General features: G+C 34.9%; 1 protein-coding gene across 1 annotated transcript in view; it reads right to left on the bottom strand.

Annotated features, from left to right (window-relative positions):
• Positions 1 to 360: 360 nt before the first annotated feature.
• The window catches only part of AHI1 (Abelson helper integration site 1), a 78,530-nt gene continuing 58,597 nt past the window's right edge, over positions 361 to 20,293 (bottom strand). Inside the window, exons 20-25 of the mRNA XM_070932699.1 lie at positions 15,004 to 15,062; positions 8,516 to 8,581; positions 6,772 to 6,934; positions 5,393 to 5,487; positions 2,342 to 2,415; positions 361 to 1,395 (exon numbers count right to left, since the gene is read on the bottom strand). Of these exons, the coding sequence (XP_070788800.1) occupies positions 1,209 to 1,395; positions 2,342 to 2,415; positions 5,393 to 5,487; positions 6,772 to 6,934; positions 8,516 to 8,581; positions 15,004 to 15,062 (644 nt within the window). The 3' untranslated portion in view covers positions 361 to 1,208. The remainder of the gene's footprint in view (positions 1,396 to 2,341; positions 2,416 to 5,392; positions 5,488 to 6,771; positions 6,935 to 8,515; positions 8,582 to 15,003; positions 15,063 to 20,293) is intronic.

Here is a 20,293-nt window from a genome sequence, read left to right as displayed (position 1 = left end):
TGCTTGTTAAACATGTGGGATGATTGTATAATATTTGAAATTTAATCCTGTGCATCTGGGTGTTATTTTGCACATCAGTGGTCAACTTGGTTATTCTCACTTCTTTTTTTTTTTATGGAATCAAATGCCATGACTACTAAAAAAGGAGTTTCTAATTTTATGTTATTTATTACTTCAGAAAGGAAGAGGGCAGAATTTCCTAACATGGTATAAATAATAATGTGAGCATCAGTAGTCAACACATATACACAAGAGAATAATAAATAAAGTTACCGGAAATCATCACTGATACACCATTCACAACTTAATGCTTTTTAATTTGAAAACAGTTACACCTGAACATAAACATGTGCTGCCTAAAAACATATCTCGCTCATATACAGATGTCAAATTATTTTTCTAAACAGTAGAAAAAAAATGGGCAATGGTGCTTTAAAAGCAGAAAAAAACTGCCTTTACAAATTTATAAAATGAATTTTGTAAATTCATTCATATTAAAAATATATATCAAAATATATATCACCTTTTTATTTAAAAATTAACATACAAAAAGCTTCCAACTCTTGGTGGAGATAGACACTCCTTTTTACAATATAGTTTTCTTGTAATTCGTTCTCTTCAAACCACTTCAGTATGTTGCAGTGGCTAATCTTATGTAAGTGTATAGCAGGAATAATAAAATCACATTGAACTGATAACTTTTAAGTTTAAACTCCTTCATCACAATCAGATACAAGTATTTAATATTGCATTCTTTAAGACTTTCTAGAATAAATGTTTCTATCACAATTAAGCTGGTTGGTTTTCCTTCGTAGATTATAAAAAACTTTAAGCTCATGTCTTTACTCATAATGGTATTCAACTTTTAGAAAACTGGACTGCTTTGTTTCAGTTACCTGAAGAGCTTTAATAAAATTCTAGATATTTCATTAATTTCAGATAGCGAGGTATATCCAAATTGGTCTAAACCCAATCACTGTTAAAATTTTAACTCGTTGAGTTTTACTGGAACTTTCAACGTATTTTTCCCCTTGGTTTCTTGGCCTCCCCACATCATGATAAATCTAAATTAGTTTAGAGTTAGTCTCTATATATATATATTTCAAGTTTTCAAATATATGAGATCATTATTTCAAAATAAGCAATAATTCCATTATTTTCCATGTACTTTTAAACCATGAAACTCACAGCCACAAACATGATGGACACTATGCTTCTGGATAGTTCGGCTGGAAGCCATCATCAGATGTTCCCTTTCTACTAGTAATTTTCACCATCCCTTTCTTTCTTTTCTTCCTGTTTTTCTTAGGCTCATCCTCGACATCATTGAATGGGATGTGATCATTTGCCTTATCCTCTGTATCCATGCCCTTCTGTGTTTGCCCACGTGTAATTCTGTAAGAAATATAGGATAATAGATGCAGTTGGAGATTTAAAGTCCCAAATAGTTCAACTAGATTCCTTAGCCAATTACCAACCTGTTCCATTCATACCCATTTCTAGTAAAGACTGATCTTCTTCTGATGCTAGAACACACCAAGGCAAAAGCAGAAAAAAATCTGTCTAAAGCTGAAATGAATTTTAAACTGAGGCCCGTTCTTAGTTTCTGCTCTCTGAAAGAACATCTGATAGAAACAGATTGGTATTTTCATACGTAGTTCTGGATTGCTTGCCAAATTCCCCACAATAGACTATTCACAGATAAGAGAATTTAACCTTGGTTGTACAGCTATTATGATATGCAGGCCACTGTTTTCCCAGCTTTATTACATGGTAGATAAAAAGAAAAAAGCTTGGAAAACAGAGCATCAGTGAATATCTCTAGGAAAGCATTTAAGAAATGTGTGTAAGTGCCATTTACTATACATACTTTCCCCAATACTTTTCCATAAAGCAAATGGTTATGTCATCCTGCCTGGATTACTGACTGTTTTGTTTTACTTTCTTTTGGCTTCAACTCATAACATTGATCCTATATAAAATATTAGCCTGGTCTTGCAATTACACGCCATAATCTATTTTCCACCTAATGCATTTAACAAAATACCTAGATCCATTAGGAGCCAACAAAAGAGAGGAAAAAACAGAAGCATGGCTTTTTAGCAATCATGGTGCCATGAGACAATGCGCCTTATTGTAATATCTTTGGAATACAAGCAACTATTTGTAACCAACACATTTATTGCAGTTTTATATTTCCTCAGCAATTTCCCGAACTCTTTTCAAGATAATTTATACCAATTTAGTTCATTATTTATGGATGACTGCAATGATAAAACACCCTGATTTTCAGCTTCTTCCGAGCAATTTAACAATTTATGTCGTACTACTGGTGCCTTACTGTTCAGCCAGGTAGTCTGTGTCATTCACTGAAATAAATCTTTGGTCTCCCAACTTGCTGGTATCTGCTAGCATCTGCAAGAGGAAAACTTTAATCAGTAGAGAAGGGAGGCTGGAAGAAAATAGAGTCAACACATGTGTGATGACAAACCCACGGGCTTCCTGAATGAGGAGAGAATATACCTCACTTTATATGTAAGATCTGTCACCCAAGAAATTCTCACAATATGTGGTTTAAAACAAGGAAACAGTCCTCTACTTTAAAAACCTTTGAAATGTTCAGGTGTGCTTAGAAAAAAAAATCACACTCAAAAGTATTAATCTAAGTCTGGGTGAGACTTAGAGATTACCAATATTATTTGAAACCAAATACAAGAAAACAACTGAATATTTTTGAGGGAAGAGATGTATGACTTAAAAATTATATGCTAGTATCGGCTATTTAAAGTAGATAATAGAAATAAAAAATAGAAATATACATAAGGCTATTGAGGATTAGATACTGAGTGTATATAATGTATACATTGTATGGAATGTTGACTCAAAGTATATGAAAATGACACAGTCTGTTGATTATGTATTAGAGTTGTGTAAAGGAAAAATTGTAATAAAAATTATTAAAAAATAAATAAAGTATGATGTGTGCAGTGCCCTTTCAGTCACCTAAATGTTTTTTTAGAAGTAACAGAAGATGCTAATTGTAATTCTTGGTTATTATTTATAGTGAAAAGTCAGCCTGTGGTAAGAGTAGTTTAGCGTTTAAACATATTAATGCCACTTAGACTTTTAAATATTCTTCTTTAGAGAGCTTTCTGGATATACTAATCTTTTGTTAATATGTATTAGAAAGGCAGAAAATGAAAGCTCTAAAACAACAGCTCACTCTGAACACCTAGAAAAGAAAAAAAAGTTTTAAATGATTTCATTCTATTAGTTTATTTGTTCAGTCCAATGAATCTAATGTTGGGCTTAAGAGATCTTGGTTCCTATAATGACAAGAAAAGAATCATAGTAAGAAACAATTGCCATGAATATTTTTGACATTTAGTTTGCATTTCTCAGATAAGATCATTCTCTCCATCTCCTGGTTAGAACAAAAGTTTTTATCATATGCAACATAAAAAGGATTCCAGAAAGAAATGGCAAAACATCTGCCCACGCTATATATAAAAATGTTATTTTCCAAAACACTCTTGTCTTATACTTTATTTACAATCCAGAGTGTGCTCCTTTAGGTGTACCCAAGGGACTTTTGTATTTGGGTGTTTTTCTTAAATAGCAGTTTCTCATGTGATATTCTAACTGCTTCATGAACTCCTCCAGGTTTCATAAACTCCTCCACTTTTCAAAATGCTCTTACATTAATATATGAGAGAGCATTATGGATTATAACCATAACATTTCACTTCTATATTCATAGTTAGCCACCTCAACAATTCAGTTTGAATATAATAAACACTATACTTCCATACTTATTGGAAGTATGGAATTCAAATAATACATGACATTATCAACTACATGAATTCTTTAATATTGTTTTGAAGAGGCTCACGTGACACTGTTAATCAATGCAAACTTTTTAAATTCAATACACAGATATCTTTTCCCCCCATTCTAATTACTGAGATTTTTTCCATTCTACTTAAAGTGATTGTTGCAGTAAACTTAGTTTCATCTAGCATAAAGGATATGTTTTAATTTTTTAAATGTTTCTTGTTCGTTTACTTACAAGTACATAACCAGTAAATTTACTATTACCACTACTATTGCATTATATCATGATCTAAGGGTTAGAATAATAAATTAAATCACTACTACTACTATTACAGAGCAAGTTTGATGTAGTGGTTAAGACACCAGGCTAGAAACTGGGAGACTGTGAATTCTACTCTTGTCCTAGTCACAAATCTAGTTGGGTGACCTTGGGTCAGTTACTCTCTATCAGAGAGTAACTGATAGAGAGGCAATGGCAAACCACTCCTGAAAATCTTGCCAAGAAAACTACAGGGACTTGTCCAAGCAGTCTCAGAGGATAGGACACAATTTAATAATAATAATAATAATAATAATAATAATAATAATAATAATAATAATAATAAAAATAAAAATAATAATAATAATAAAAAAAACTGCTATAGTACTTATACTATGTGTGCGACTATATACTGTCACTTTATTTTGGATGCTTTAATCCAAAAATAACTTTTAAAAATAAATATATATTTTACCATTCCAGAGATTTTGGAATCAGTGGGAACACATGTATGCAGGATGAAAACCAATATACCCTACTTCAACAATGTTGCCATCTAGGCATTTAGGAAGACAAAATCCTAGTTGAACAAACAGAGAATTCCCTTTTAAGTTAAGTCACAAGGAGGGATGCCCCTTTCCATCTGATGGGGATAGCTTTTCTTTCTTTAGAAATTATTAAATATAAATGAATACATATGAGTAAATAAATATTTACTATTTGGATTTTATAGAAGTAGCCCCTTAAATTAAAATCCACAGGTCTATTTTAAAAAACAAAAACCAGGATTATGTCTTTTCATTGTCTAAGGACTATTGAAAATTTGGTTACTCCTCCCCTCCCAAATGTAAGAGTCCCTTGGTCTTTTATCTGGACATATTAACTGCCTTACAATCCACAGTGGAGAAGACAGTAACTGCACCATAGTCTGAATTGTGGCCAAATATTAGGAAGAAAAGAAACACAAATCATATGAAAATTCTAGATCTTCATATTATCTTCTATGGCATGTTTATGAAATAACCAAGTCATATAATTTGCAATGATAATTAAAGTCAGTTAAATGTCAACTTTTCCCTTTTTATCATGTGGAAGGTTTTCCAACATATATGGAATGTACTTTGCGAACATAATAACTTCTGGGCTTGTATTCCTGAAGAATGGCTGAATCCAAGCAAGTCCATACATTAAAATTAACACATACTACACGCACTTGGCAATTAACCTGTTACCACAAGAAATGGAAAATACAATCCCATCTTGTGAGGTATGGCTCATGCCTTTCTCCCAAATAGTTACCTCAGGCACAGCTGGTGATGTTACTTTTATAAATTCATTGGATGGAAGAGTAGATTCTTCTGCTAATATTTTAGATTGCTGTTGTTCATATTGTGCTGAAAAGGAACCATAACTCATTTAATACAAGTGGTTATTTATTTGAACCATAGCAATTTCAAATTAGTTCGTCCGCTTTCTATTTCAGAATATTTTTAAACGTGTTATTTAATATACCTTTATCAATAACTACTGATTTATTTGATACTCCAAGAGATATGTTGGATGCCTCTCTTTCTCTGTGTGTGTAGATGATATACAAAATGTTCACTATCTCTATACACAATTCAGAATCAATACTGAAATATTTGAAACGGAAACTGCAAAATATGGTGAAGATGAATCACCTTGGCTCTAGCTATAGACTTACTATAGGTTCTCAACTTTATATTAGCATCATTCTATTGGGAAACTTTCTATATAAGATATTTGAAAAACTTATGTTTTTGACTGTCACTTACTACAAATTTATAAATGGATATTTCATAGGTGGACTTTTGCATAGGGTGCCCTCTGCTGTGGAAATTAATTCTAACATCAGTGGGCACAATTCTCAATGATACAAGGCCTCTGCAAGGGAAGACTGAAGATTGTAGAGAGACAGATTGCTGTCTGCACTTGTGATCAACTGGCTTGCTCGCATTTGATTAAAAATAAAATGTTCTAATGTAGAGATGAAGAAGCCAGTTTTTGTGGTCGGAGACAGTTGCTGTGTTTTCTGCATTGCCTTTTGCTCTATCCCATGACGAAGAAAGACAATAAATTATGCAACCAATGAAAATACATATAAAATTGCTTAAATTAAATTCATCATGTAAAAGATTTATATAATTAAACTATTGATTTAATTAACATAAATCAGCCCATGAAAAAAAATATATGGCTGTTTTGGTTTTAGATAGCAAATACACATCAAAGTAAGTATCACACAGGGCCATTGAGTCCAATTATTTTCTGTTATGGAAGGCGAAAAAAGACAAATCCTTCTTCTGAAGGTGCTTGAGATCTCTGATACTTTTTTTAACCAAGCAGATTATATATGCTGTTTCCAGGTTTTAGACAAAATCAATACTCATAGGGGTACAATGAACAGTTTCGATTAGAAGGAACACAGAATGAACCCTCAGAATGAATAAATCAAGGTTGTTTTATCTAGCTCACTGTCGAGTATTCTTGTTTCTTGGTCAATATATTTCATTTTCAGATTATTGACACATTTAGTTCTACTTCCATTTTGATATGTAACATGTATTGCAATATATTAAGTCACAGCGTAGCAGATTTCAGATACTTGATTTAAGCCCCCACAGGTATCACATATTAGGCAAAATCATGATACATACTTTCTCCAACCACATAATTGGCTGGAAAATATCCTTGCTGTCCATTCGCCAGACTGCCAAACCACCAGTTATCATTATCTTTGTACAACACTTGGATAATGTCATTGCAGTGGATGGTTAGCTCATCTGATCGATGTGCTGTGTAGTCATAAAGAGCCACTACCTAAAAGAGAGATAACACCACCACAGCTTTATCACAAGTCTGCCACAGGGCAACATTCATTTCCTCTAAGAGAGAAGTTGCTGCAACCCAAGTGAGATTTGGGCAAAAACTCAGTCTGTCTCAGGTTTTAGGGCTGGTGGGAACGCAGCAGGAGAAGTCAGATAAAGGGGTTGTGGGATTCTAGAAAGAGTTAAGAACATTAAAGGCAGTAAGATTAGCTTTCATGAAAAGGAAAAAAAACCTCTCTGAAACTGCAGCAGCTGTTAGTTTTATAAGCAAATAAAGTTTGATAGATTTTGTTTCTTAGAATTGCTAACAGCCCTTTCAGAACCTGGTTTATTTGTGAGCTGGCTGTTATGGAAGTGCACAATGAAAGAACATACTGCAAGAAAATCTCATCAAATTCATGGACTGCTAAGCTGTAATGAATTTCTGCCTAGATTCATTTTGAACGTGCTTGTGTAGATCATTTTCTATACAATGGATCTTTTTATTCTACACTATTGGTCTTCCAATACTCTTACTATTTTAAGGGATCTATTCTGCACTGTGTAGACTAGTATCCCCGTTTTATGTATATCCACTGCAGAATCTACCTGATTAAAGTTTTGATTTTTTTAAAAAAGGTAGCTACAATCTTAAACTAATGTGTATGGTTGATTTCCTTATTAACTCACTCCCAGCAAGTCACATCTGTCTGAGAAGCAACTAAAACAAACAAGCAACCCTTCACTCTATAAAGCTCACTGTAAGATCCCCAGTGGACCAGCGTGTACATAAATCATTAGTTATCCCTTATGCAGAGATAGGCAGTTACCACATCTCTGCAAACTTGCATTCATTTAAAGATTAAGTGCTCAGAAAATCTAACAAAGTGCTTGAAATAAAAATGAATAGCCATTCCAGCAAATATTCAACCAGGCAACCTACACAGCTTAGTCTCCACCCATCAGGGTTTAAAAGACATTTCCATAATGGACACTTATTCTCAATTATTTATATAAAATAAGAGCATCAGCCTTTTGAAAAAAAAAATTACTGTGAACTCTTTTGATGAACTGCTGAGTAATACAAAATTTCCTATTATTTCTAATGGATAAATGTCAAAGATTTTTGTTCCATTCAGGATCTAGTTTTTCATTAGCATGCTTCTTTCATTTAAAAATGCACATTTTGGATATCAGCCAATACAATCAATTTGGAAATGTGGACCACTATTTTTATAGCACAATTATACAATTTAGTATAATCAGATAAATCTTCTTTTAAAATGGTAAAAACTATTTGGTGATATAACAATCAACATTCTTACGCTTCCATAAATGTTCACTACAAGCTACAGGATGTGTTTGCCTCTTGGCTAAAGTTTTTAAAAAACGATAGTTGCTTCTTTGAGTTGACAAAATAATCAGTGATATATATAATGGCCTAAAATAAGTAAAGAAATATATTGTCTTGGTTTGGATTGATCTGGGCCAATATATGTCTAAAAGAAATTTAGGAGAATTAATTAAAGTGTTCAAACTTAACAATTGAAAAATCAATATATTGTACAATGCGATAGAGAGATGAAGCACTTACTGTTTCCTGGACAGAGACTGAATTAGCATCTCCTCTGGCATATGATGAAGCTGTAAAATTAGTGTTCTACAAAAAAATTATTTAATATTGACAAATTACTAAAATATCATATTTTAGTTTAGATAACATCGATATATCGACCTATGCATGTAAATGGGGTTGAGAGTATTAGCAGTATCCTACAGTTTCCTGCCTTGTCACTAATTTCCACCAAATCATTTAATGATTGCAATCTATAAAGTTATAAATTCCATTTATCAAGGAATGCCACCTGATGGATCCAGGAGGTGTGCTTTCTCTGACATGTTGTCTGCCCAATAGTATCAGCTCCCCTCAGAGACCAGAATAGCCCTGATTCTGCCCTCTTTTAGGTGAGTCTCAAAAGACCCAGTTCATCCTCCAGATATTAGTCTAAAACCAGGGTGAAATCCAGTAGGTTCTGGAGAACTGGTAATGGAAATTTCGGAGAACCGGCAAATACCATCTCTGGCTGACCCAGAGTGGGATAGGAATGGAGATTTTGCAATATCCTTCCCCCAGAAGTGGGGAGGGAATGGGGATTTTGTAGTATCCTTCCCCTGCCATGCCCACCAAGCCACACTACGCCCACCAAGCCACACCCACAGAACTGGTAGTAAAAAAAATTGGATTTCACCACTGGCTAGAACACTTTGTGTTTGTTTTGTTGATTTAATGTTTCTTGTTTTCCTTTTAGCCATTGCTTCTCCTTTTTTATTGTTTAGACTGTTGTTTGAAAAACACTATTTTAATGTTTTTAGCCTGTATGCCTCCCAGAGTGGATGGCCTATAAATATGGCAAATAAACACCCTTTGCTAGGTTCTTGTATTGGAAGCAACAGGAAAAAGTTACACAATGTACAACTACTCCTTCTTCATTTCTAAACAAAAACTGGTTTTGGGTGTAAACACACAGATTTGTCACAAATACATCTACAACAGCTCTAGACCACAGAACCATCTGATTTACCACATTATCATCTCAAAGCCGCCATGACAAGAAAAGTGAGAGCCTTTTCTTTGCTCTTTCCATAATACAAATATTTGCAGAGGCAGTAAATACGGCAACATTGCAGAGGCAGTGAATTTTACCCAAAGGGAAGGAGTGACTCTTGTTACTCTGGGATGAGTCAATGTGATGATTATTACTGCTATTCTCATTATAATTCTTTTAAAAAGATGATAGTTATGAGCTCTCCAAAAAGCTCCATCAAACAACCATGAACTGAGGTAAGCTTTAGGAAATAACAGATTTAAAGCTTCAGCATGCCTTGGGATATTTTGAATGCGCCCAGATGTTGTGTTAAAAGGTTATTAAAATGTGGCTCCAAAGGGCTTCCTCTTAAAGGAATATGTGCTTTCCTGCCCAACATTGTACTCAGAAAGAGGTATGGACTCCATTGTAATGGATTAAAATCTGCCTCAAAACTCAAGACACAATCTTGTATTGGAGGACATAAAAGACATGCACAGGTTTGCCTGCCATTGTGAATATGGGTCATTTTATCTTAAGTTATATTGAGCAGAATTCCCTTCATCTTGGATTTCATGTGAAGCTTTGCTCCACACATTTAATCCTTCATACATTTATTCAATGTACAGGGATGGGCAACCTGTAGCCCTCTGGACTTCAGTGCTCATAAGATCCATCCACCATCACCAAATGGCAGGGGATCTGTTCTCCATAGGACAGGAAATGAACAAATAGCTATAACATCTATATATTTTAAAAGTTACTTTTGTTAGAATTGGGTGAAAACTACAATCCAATTTGAACGGATGTAGCAGGCTGGTGCATGCCATTTTCACATTTTGTGGTTTTATGCAAGGGAAGCCTTTAAAATTTGAGCCTGCAGAAATAAATAAATAAAATCTTTCTTATGGTTTTTGGGAGAAATTTGTATGAAAATGTCACACACTGCAAAAATAGCCTCTAGGTAATTTACAACATTTTGGGAGAGTATAGGAAATTATTCTGAACAAAAAGCGGTTTAGAAGATATTCAGATTCAAATCAACATTTACTTTAGCTGGGAATTACCAGAACTGAACTGCAACACATCTGGAAGATTTATTTGGGGGGGGGGAGGGGAATCTTGGGTCTACACTTAAGTGTAAACAAAAAACAAAAAGAGCATTGTTTTTATTGAGATGCTAACATGTATGTTAGTGACAATGCTGCATAAAAGTTTTTATTGTAATGGATATCATGATAGGTAATTGATATTTTTATTTTCCAATCTTTATATCAGCCAATTATTAAAGCAAGTTAACGTATTTTGTACAAATTCCTAGGTTTTGCTTTTCTTTTGCAAATTCCTTCTTGGTAATTTTTCTTACATACATTCTGGTCAGAGGTGGTTTGTGACTGGTTCGCCCCGGATTGGGGGAACCAGTAGTGGCGGCAGCAGGAGGCTCCGCCTACCCACCCAGATTTCTTTGCGCATGTGCAGAAGTGTTGCATGCGCCCTCCCACGAGCAAACCAGTAGCAGCCAAAATTGAAACCCACTACTGATACTGGTATTTTGTTGCTTTACCCCACACTGTTTTTAAGTGTTGCTTGCTTCTCATATTACAGCACTGTATATAGGGATTTGCATCATTTTGATGTGTTAATTTCACCACTAATGGACAAGTCCATAAGACTGTGTATATCAGTACATGTATAGTGTGATGAAAAGGTAATTATGTGGCAATTTTTAGGAAGAAAGTTCAAGGGAAGATATTTAATTTACTTCAGTATTAAAAGAATCAAATACTTCAAAATCAGCTACTCCCATCTTTTCTTTCTTATCCTTTCTTATCCTGATTAAGAGTTTAAAAATACAAAAAAAATTGCAATCTTTTGAACTTATTCTAAAATAAGTTTGTTTTTTCTGGTTTGGAGATGACAAAAAGTGTGCCTGAAGGTCTAGATGGAGCTAGATGTAATTTCTAATATTAAATTGTTTTTTCTCCTTTCTTGAGGGCATTTACTAAACTGAACAAAACATCATTGGGGCAAGGAAGGGCTGAACTCAATCTGAGGTAGTAACGTGTAATTCCACCTATGTTTATTATTGAATGTGTTTGCACAACATGCAGTCTGGTTGAACTACATGTAAATAATTCACTAGGTGATCTTAGCTTGAACTAAAGGAACTCAGGGCTGCCCAGTTATTGGGACTAGTCATTATTGAACACTCCAAGTCTCTGCTTCAAGAGTATAAAATGGCATCAGTTAATGCTTAAATTTAACTAAGGAATTACCCTTAGATATAATCCTGACAAAGAAAGGCTTAATAGCTGTCTATGTCTGCAGCTTCCCTTTTGTTCAGCTACACTGTGGATAAACCAGCAAATCACAGGTTCCAAAGTGATGGATAAGAGGGTTACCATGATTAGTTCTCAATATGGCTCAGCTTGTCATATGAACATACTCATTATAACCTCTGCAGTTAATAAAATAACTCGACATGAGAGTCAGCTGAATTAAGGTTATGTTTCATGCTGAACAGTGCAGTGAAAAAAAGATTCAAGTTATGAGAGAAAGAGATTTGATGCAAAATACTGTAGAACGTGGCATTTCCTAAATACTCTTCTTCTTGGAATACTCCTGCTTGTAAAGGTGGAGAAATGCACCCAACATTGATTGTCCCTTGCCTCTGCCAATGTCCCTATTCTGAAAGTTTGAAAGCCTTAGGTATGAAAGTTGGCTGGATGACATTGGATCAGTCATTTTCTCTCACAGTAACCCACCTCACAGAGTTGAAGGAGGAAGAAGTATGTTGGTTGTCTTGAGTTATTTATAAAAATAATCAAGGTGAGATAAAAAAATAAAACTAAACAAAACAAAAAAATAAAAGGGATCCTTGATATTCTGAACCAGTATGGGAAGCATAAAGGTCTGCAGGAGGACGAAGGCTCTTTACGGAATCAGAAGCCTTATACTGAAATGGCCCAATTTGAAACAGAAAGGAGAAAAAGTGGCAGTAATTCAAATGTTAAGAAATAACAAAACTCTGGTCCATTATATAATATGAACCATTAAATTACTATAAGGAGTACTGCTGCTGCTTTCCTGAGTTTTCAGATAACTGTGATCCTTATTTGATTATAGTCTTTCAAAGATTTAATGAGCATGGGAATCTATAATCTGCCTAGAGGAAAAGCTGTGCCAGACTGTACTTTACTGAAATCTGTAATGTACAAACATACGTACATGAAATGCAAACACAGCTGCTGTAACAAAGCTTATAGGAATTTCATTTTTAAAAAAGATGAATTGAAAAGCAGATTAAATAATTCAACAGCTAAAATTAGTCAGGCTGTACAACTATTTCAATCCGTTTTTCTTTAATCAGAAAACATCCTTTTGACTTTAAAAGATGTTAATTTGCATACTATTAGAAGAAAAATCAGACCACTTCAATTAAAAAGAAAAAAAGTAATAAAAAGCATAATGGATTTCTGCACTGATGTATCCGATGAGAACTGTTGCTGTATAGTTTTGTGGGCCACAGTAGCTCAATACAGAACAATTTCACCCCAAAAAACCCGTTCATAAATCTAAACCATGCTTTAATCCAGGATTCCAGAAAGTCAATTAAACATTGCATATGGCCATACTGATTTTCAGCTACAATCATTTATTTATACAAAGAATTATATGAAGGATAATGTCAAGGATAAGTAGAGATATACAAGAAAATTAACCATCACATAGTATCTATGGCATTTCTGGTTTTCAAAGGAATACTACTGTGTTTACCCGAAAATAAGACCCTGCCTTATATTTTTTTGAACCCTGAAATAAGCACTTGGCCTTATTGCCATGCGCTCAAAATCCCGATTGGGCTTATTATCAGGGGATGTCTTATTTTGGGGGAAACAGGTTATATGGTAGCCAACATCCAGGGAGAATTAATTTTAGAATTTTATAAGGCTGTCCCACTTGAAAAGACAATCAAACATGCTTTATAAAGTGTTCTAAATTGTAAATCAATTTAAATTATTTTATACCCAACTAGGGCTTTGATCAAACTATTGCAACTGCGCTCTTCTGTTTTCATAAACCCCTCCCAAAAAAAAAAAAAATGGAATAAGGATGTTTATATACAAATTCATGTTCTTTTTTTCTTCTTGCTGGATTGGTTGTGTGTTTTCTTTTACCATTTACCATCTGAACCTCTTTTGTTAAGCTCCCTTCTAGAGAAACCAGGTTTAAGCCACCGACAGATACTTCTTTAAAAATTAATTTAATTTTTTTGTTTTCTTTTCCGTTCTCCTTTTTATTTTTAATACTCAACCCAAGATAGTAATTTTAAACTACTAGCATGCTTGTGTATCATGCTTGTGACAACAATCTTATCTTTTTTACCCTCTACCTATCTGTAGCTGAAAGACTACCCTGTTTTCCCGAAAATAAGACATCCCCTGATAATAAGCCCAATCAGGCTTTTGAGCGCATGCACTAAAAAAAGCCTCCCCTGAAAATAAGCCCTACCCGAAAATATTTAAACGTAGAGCTGGAAATCAGGTAAGACAGCAAGAGGAGCCCCATTTTGCTCCATGCACCCCAAAATAAGACCTCCCCGAAAATAAGGCCAAGTGCTTATTTCGGGGTTCAAAAAAATATAAGACAGGGTCTTATTTTCAGTGGTAGCTATTTAACAAAAACTTCCAGAGAGAACTCAGTTGTAATTTAAACCTGCTACTTTTAAAAATCTCAAATCAAGTCTTGGGGGAGAGCGACTGTAAAACAGGAAATGGCAATATAAGAAAAACTGATGGATCAGGGAGACAACTGTCAGACTTCTTTCAGTCAGACGTCTTCCTATAGTTATTCAAGATTGCTACAAATGCTCAATCCATAAGAAATTAAACTATTTTTTGCAAGTTTGAATGAGTCTTGGCAATGGCATGTAATGAAGTTTTCCAGAATTTTCAAAGAACCTTCACATTTTCCTTGCTTTTCAGGTGAGAAAATCCAACAAAGGAAACCTAAAAAATTGAACATGACCAATAACCTGTTGCAAATAAAAAAAATATGAATGTTTTTCCCTCTTTTTTAATCAGTCTCCTTATGGTTTCTCCAAACACTAACAACAAGAAAAGCAGGTGTGCTTAAGTTAATAAATTAGCAAAAATTAAATTATCTTCTCATCTCAAACTGCAGTTAACATTCCAGTTAAAATTTTCCTTTTTCACATATTCTCCATAAGTCTGAATTATGTTTTAAAGTGAAGATGGAGAATTTGCCATCACTGTTTATCTAATTAAAATGAATTACAGGGAGAGAGAATATTGTATTGCTCATTCTTTGGTTTTGTTATTATGGAAAGTAGACAGCTTTTCTGGAGAGAAGTCTTTGTAATTGAAGGCAAGTGGAAGAAAGCTTTTGTTCAGTGGTAATCTTTGAAGATTATTTTTGTAAAGTTTAATATATTTTTTTATCCTGCATAGAAAGGAGGTAAAATTCTACTTCTTACCAAGTGTAGTCCGGCTGATGATGTTTGGCTGAAAGCATTTCCTATTGGGGTGAAGCTGCCTGTGAAAAGATAAAATGGTGAAACATTTGCTTGTTATCCCCTTACTGTTAAATCAATGCTTTTATTTTTTTTAAAAAAAAAAATTGAGAGTGAGCCATTTTGCAAAATCTTAAAATAAAAACCATCTGCTTTCACTCCCATCTCTACTTACTTCAGTCAGGAACTGTTGGAGAGTTTTTCTAATAGACCTGACACAAGGTTAGCTAATCGAGTATGTCCCTTCAAATGATTTGGGGAAATGGCAGAAGAAAATCCCTGCGTAGTATTGCTTAAAAATATCGCTGCTTTTCCTTGTTGCTGAATTCATCAGTCATCATTTCTTTTTTGGTCCAGTAGGAATTTACTCTACATCTCCATTACAAGATTGCACTGGAGCACTCATTTTATCTTAAAGAACAGGTATCAGCAATTCAATGTATTCTCTTTGATCATATGACATCCTTGCTCCATTCATCTTGCTCTTTAATTCCAGCCATGTAGAATACATTGCGCATATAATAGTCTTTTGCATTTATTATTCTAGTGGCTACTAAGCTCACAAACCTTTTTGTGAGCAGGGTGCTTTTATTTTTTTTGCAACTGGCAAGTATATATCTGTAAGGGAGAAGGCACACTTAAAAGAAACATTTTTTTTAAAAAATGGAGAAACTTTTGTCCTGAAATAATTTTCAAGGGTCAGTCTGAGAGACCCGGAAAAACTATTGTGAAGTGATTTATGTTGATATAGGACTGTCAAAGAACCAGATTCAATAGTATAAGTGCCCTGAGGAGAATAGATACATTAAGCTCAGTAGTGGAGATAATAATGAGAGACCCAAAAAAAAAAAAAAAAAAAATTACACATATTGTCAGGAGCAACATTCCCCAATCTGGTGCCCTCCAAATTGCTTATTTGCAATCATGAATGTGCCTCATGTGATTCTAACTAGCCAACTGTGTGTCTCAAAAGTGCTTTTTCCAAAAGGCAACTTGGACTTGTGTTTTTTTTTTCTTTTGAAAATGTTTCGCTACTCATCTAAGAAGCTTCTTCAGTTCCCTGAAGAAGCTTCTTGGATGAGAAGGGAAATGTTTTCAAAGGAAAAAAAAAACCCACCCAGGAAAGTCCAGTTGCTTTTTGGAAAAAGCCCCTCTGAGACAACCATGGCCTGGATGATTGAGAATCTCTATAGACATTCAGCCTAACTGTTTAAAAATGTAAACACAATAATCAAAATAAAATATTGAAAGTCACTACTCAACTTTCTTCCCCAAAGAATACTATTTTAACAGCCTTCCTATATATCAAGGAGAGAAGCAACTTAGAACTAAGGAGAAATTTCCTGACAGTTAGAACAATTAATCAGTGGAACAACTTGTCTCCAGAAGCTGTGAATGCTCCAACACTGGGTGTTTTTAAGAAGTTGGATAACCATTTGTCTGAAGTGGTGTAGGGCTTCCTGCCTAAGCAGGCGTTTGGACTAGAAGACCTCTAACTCTGTTATTCTATTCTATTCTATTCTATATCAGCAGGGAGGGAGCTTTGGGAAAGTGTCATTCTCCAGGCATCCAGCTCCCTCTCTCAGGAAGCGACTCCCTTGTGCAAGCAGATAATTAAAAGGTAGTGAAGATCCAAGCCATACTGTATAAGCTTTATGGGTAAAAACTAGCAACTTGAACTTGGCCTGGAACTTTGCTGGCAACTCGTTCAGCTCCCACAGCGAAAGTGTTATTATGGTAAACAGGTTGGTTGGCACCTGTTCACAGATAAGCAACCACCTTTCATGCTAGCTGCTACTTCTGGGTTATTTTTAAAGGATGTCCCCAAGTACTGTAGTAGTTTAACAAGAGGGTAGTAACAAGGGCATGAGCCACAGTCTCAAGGGCCTCTTTGTCCAGTTAAGGTCACAATTGCAGACAAGCAGAACTTGGATAATTACGTCTCTGGCATTTTGCTTTAGTTAAAAACTCTAAATAATTGTTTCTTTAAACTGGGCCTCTAAAATAAAACCCAATAGCAACTGAAACAATATAGTGTAAAGTCATGAGAGTTAAACGTTTAGCATATTCAGATAGCATCTGGTTGGGAAAGATACAATACGCCTAACAATTAAAACAATCAAATAACTAAACACTTTGAATACTAATCAATATCCAACCGGTCAAAGAGAAAATGTAATAAACAGTGTTGCCTGAACATGAAGGCCAGGAGTTTTAACCTGTACTCTACCGATGGAAAGTGCTGCTTTGAGGTCTCATTCTGTATCAGGGGTGTCAAACTGGTGACCCGTGGGCCGGATGCGTCACGTGCAGGCCACGCCCAGCCTCCACGAAGGGGAAAAACATCATGGAATGTCACGTGACGGCAATGTGACGCGGCGAGTTTGACACCCATGTTTTATATAGATTCATATTCCATGAGTTTTACACCAGCTCTGTTGTAATGGCTGTAGTGTAGAGTCAGGCCAGCTTGCTGCCTATGTTTTGGATTTTAATTCTACCAGCCCCAGCCAATTTGGGAAGAGATCCTGGGTGCTGAAGTTCAAAATATCTGTACGGTAGCAGCTTGCTTACCATGCAATGGTGTCTAAGTACAAACATAATAAGAGATAATGATTTAGACATACAGGTCTCAATCTGCTCTGTGGTTTCTTATCTTCACCCAATGATCAGAAATTAACAGATCAGATGGGAATATTCTATCATTGCCCTTTAATATTTTAATGTGTGGACTATCCTATTCATTCTTTCCTTTCAGGATATCATGCCCTTGTTCATGATGGTCTTTTCATCAAACACAATTAGCAGTTTCAGCAGGTAGGCAGATCAGATCTTGGACAGAAACTGTTTCAACTCCTACCCTCAAAACAACACTTTAGAGCACTGCACACCAGAACAACTAGACACAAGAACAGTTTTCTCCAAACGCCATCACTCTGCTAAACAAATAATTCCCTCAACACTGTCAAACTATTTACTAAGTCTGCACTACTATTAACTTTCTCATTGTTCCCATCACCCATTTCCTCCCACTTATGACTGTAACCTTGTTGCTTGTATCCTTACAATTTATATTGACTGTTTCCTAATATTATTTGATTGCTTATTTGTACCCTATGACTATCATTAAGTATTGTACCTTATGATTCTTGATGAACGTATCTTTTCTTTATGTACAGTAAGAGAGTATGCACCAAAGACAAATTCCTTGTGTGTCCAATCATACTTGGCCAATAAAAAATTCTATTCTATTCTATTCTATTCTATTCTATTCTATTCTATTCTATTCTATTCTATTCTATTCTATTCTATTCTATTCTATTCTATTCAGCTCAGATGTAACTGAGTGGGTATTATTACACTGGTATGTTATTAAATGGGTATTATGAAACAAAACATAAAATTTTGGGTTAAAAAATAGAAACTACTGATTTAAAAATCCCTGCAAACAAAGCAAGGCAAAACCTCAGACAAATTTATTTTATAGTAGTTTCCCGTTCATTCAAATCTACATTCAGGTAGCTCCATATTCAGTAATTCAGTATTTGTTAACATCTGTATGGGCATCCTTCAATTAAACGCTGTGGGTGATATCAGTTCATTAGTTGCCTGGTTTCTCAACTGGTAGGAGTTTTTTGGTTGAAATTATTCAGGTGCACTGGCAAGAATCCATGGGAAAGCTTGCAAACTCTCCATCTGCATTCTGCCTACCTAAGCCAGTGGTATTAGTCATCCTCGTAAGAAATATTTCCTCACAAATATTTTAAGATTTATACTGGAAGATATATATGTAATTACATGGCATCACCTCAAAGAACTAACTTGCCCACAGATTTACAAATTCATCATGGGAGTAGCTTTAACATTAGCAAGGCAATATATATTCTAGATATTAGGTTTTCTATCATACATGTTGTTTGATATATCATACATGTTGGTTGATTCGCCATGGCTATCTTACCGTGGGACAGCTCACCACAGGCCAACTCACCTTGCGGGATAGATCAATGTGATAAATGTTATCGGCTACTATTTCTTAGACATTATTTCCATTTTTGTCAATGGAGATGGCTCTGGCAAGTTGTTCTAGACTCCAATAAAACAGAGGCTTGTCCACTCTATAAAGATTCTACACCAGATCACAAGAAGAATAATGTAGTGCATGCAGTACAGTGAGGTAAAGTGTGTTTAGAACTCTACACTGGAGAAACCAAGCAGCCTTTCCACAAGAGGAGGAAAAGCAATGCCACAGGATCAAAATCAGCAGTATATCTTCACTTAAAAGAAAAAGAATACTCTTTTGAGGACCATAATGTTCACCATTTTGAACGGGGAAGATAGATGTTTTGAGAGAGGAGTGAAGGAATCCATTATCTTCTTTCAATAGTTGCACACCTTAGACCCAACTCCTTCCCCATTTTTTAATGCTGCTCTTGCAGAAAAATCAAGACCACAGGTTCACACTTAACAACCCAACTAAGAGAAGGATTTAGAGCAAGGAACCCTTAATGACTTTCTGCTTATCACTTAACGAGTCTATTCAGAATAGGTGAGAAATGAAATCACCTTGAAGGACATATATGGGGTCTCCCTAGCCAATCTTCTCAGACTGAAGATAATACCTGGATAAGCAGTGAAACATTTCAAAGAAAAAAAGTCCAGTTGCCACGACTCAACTGTCTAGTTGGATATCTATTTTTTAAACATATGGTTTAAGCATAAGTTTAATTGAGATGGTAGTGAATAACTATAGCTCAGGTGTAGGATGAGGTGGAGGTTTGTTCTCCAAACTTATGGGTTGGTTACGTTTCATTTGGAAACCAACCTACAAGTTCGGATAAAATGTTCTGTTTCTGAACATTTCGTTACCAGGCTTGGTAACCCCTTCAGGGGAGTTGAAACTCCGCTGAAGATGTTACCTAGTCTGATAATGAAACGCTTGGAAACCAACCCACAAGTCTTAAGAATAAATCTCCATCCTCATAAATTTATTTATATATATACACGACAAAGGCAGGGATATAAAAGCATGATTGATTTTATTGTTTATTATGAGAGATCACAATAAAAGATAGAATTTTTAAAAAGAATTAGATAATGACTGCAAAGTGGTCATAAGAAAAGATATGGAAAGCTTCTTGGAACAGAATGAAAAGAATGCTACAAAGTTGTACCAACAACATTGTCCATAAAAAGGGCATTGATTAAAACGGCACCAACACTGTGTCAATTATTACAATTCATACCCCAAATC

Source organism: Pituophis catenifer, unplaced genomic scaffold, assembly GCF_029215685.1.
Source record: "Pituophis catenifer annectens isolate HBS135680 unplaced genomic scaffold, rPitCat1.0.hap2 SCAF_1, whole genome shotgun sequence".
Taxonomy (NCBI): Eukaryota; Metazoa; Chordata; class Lepidosauria; order Squamata; family Colubridae; genus Pituophis; species Pituophis catenifer.
The sequence above is the reverse complement of the archived record's forward strand: the minus strand, read 5'-3'. Positions and strand labels throughout refer to the sequence as shown.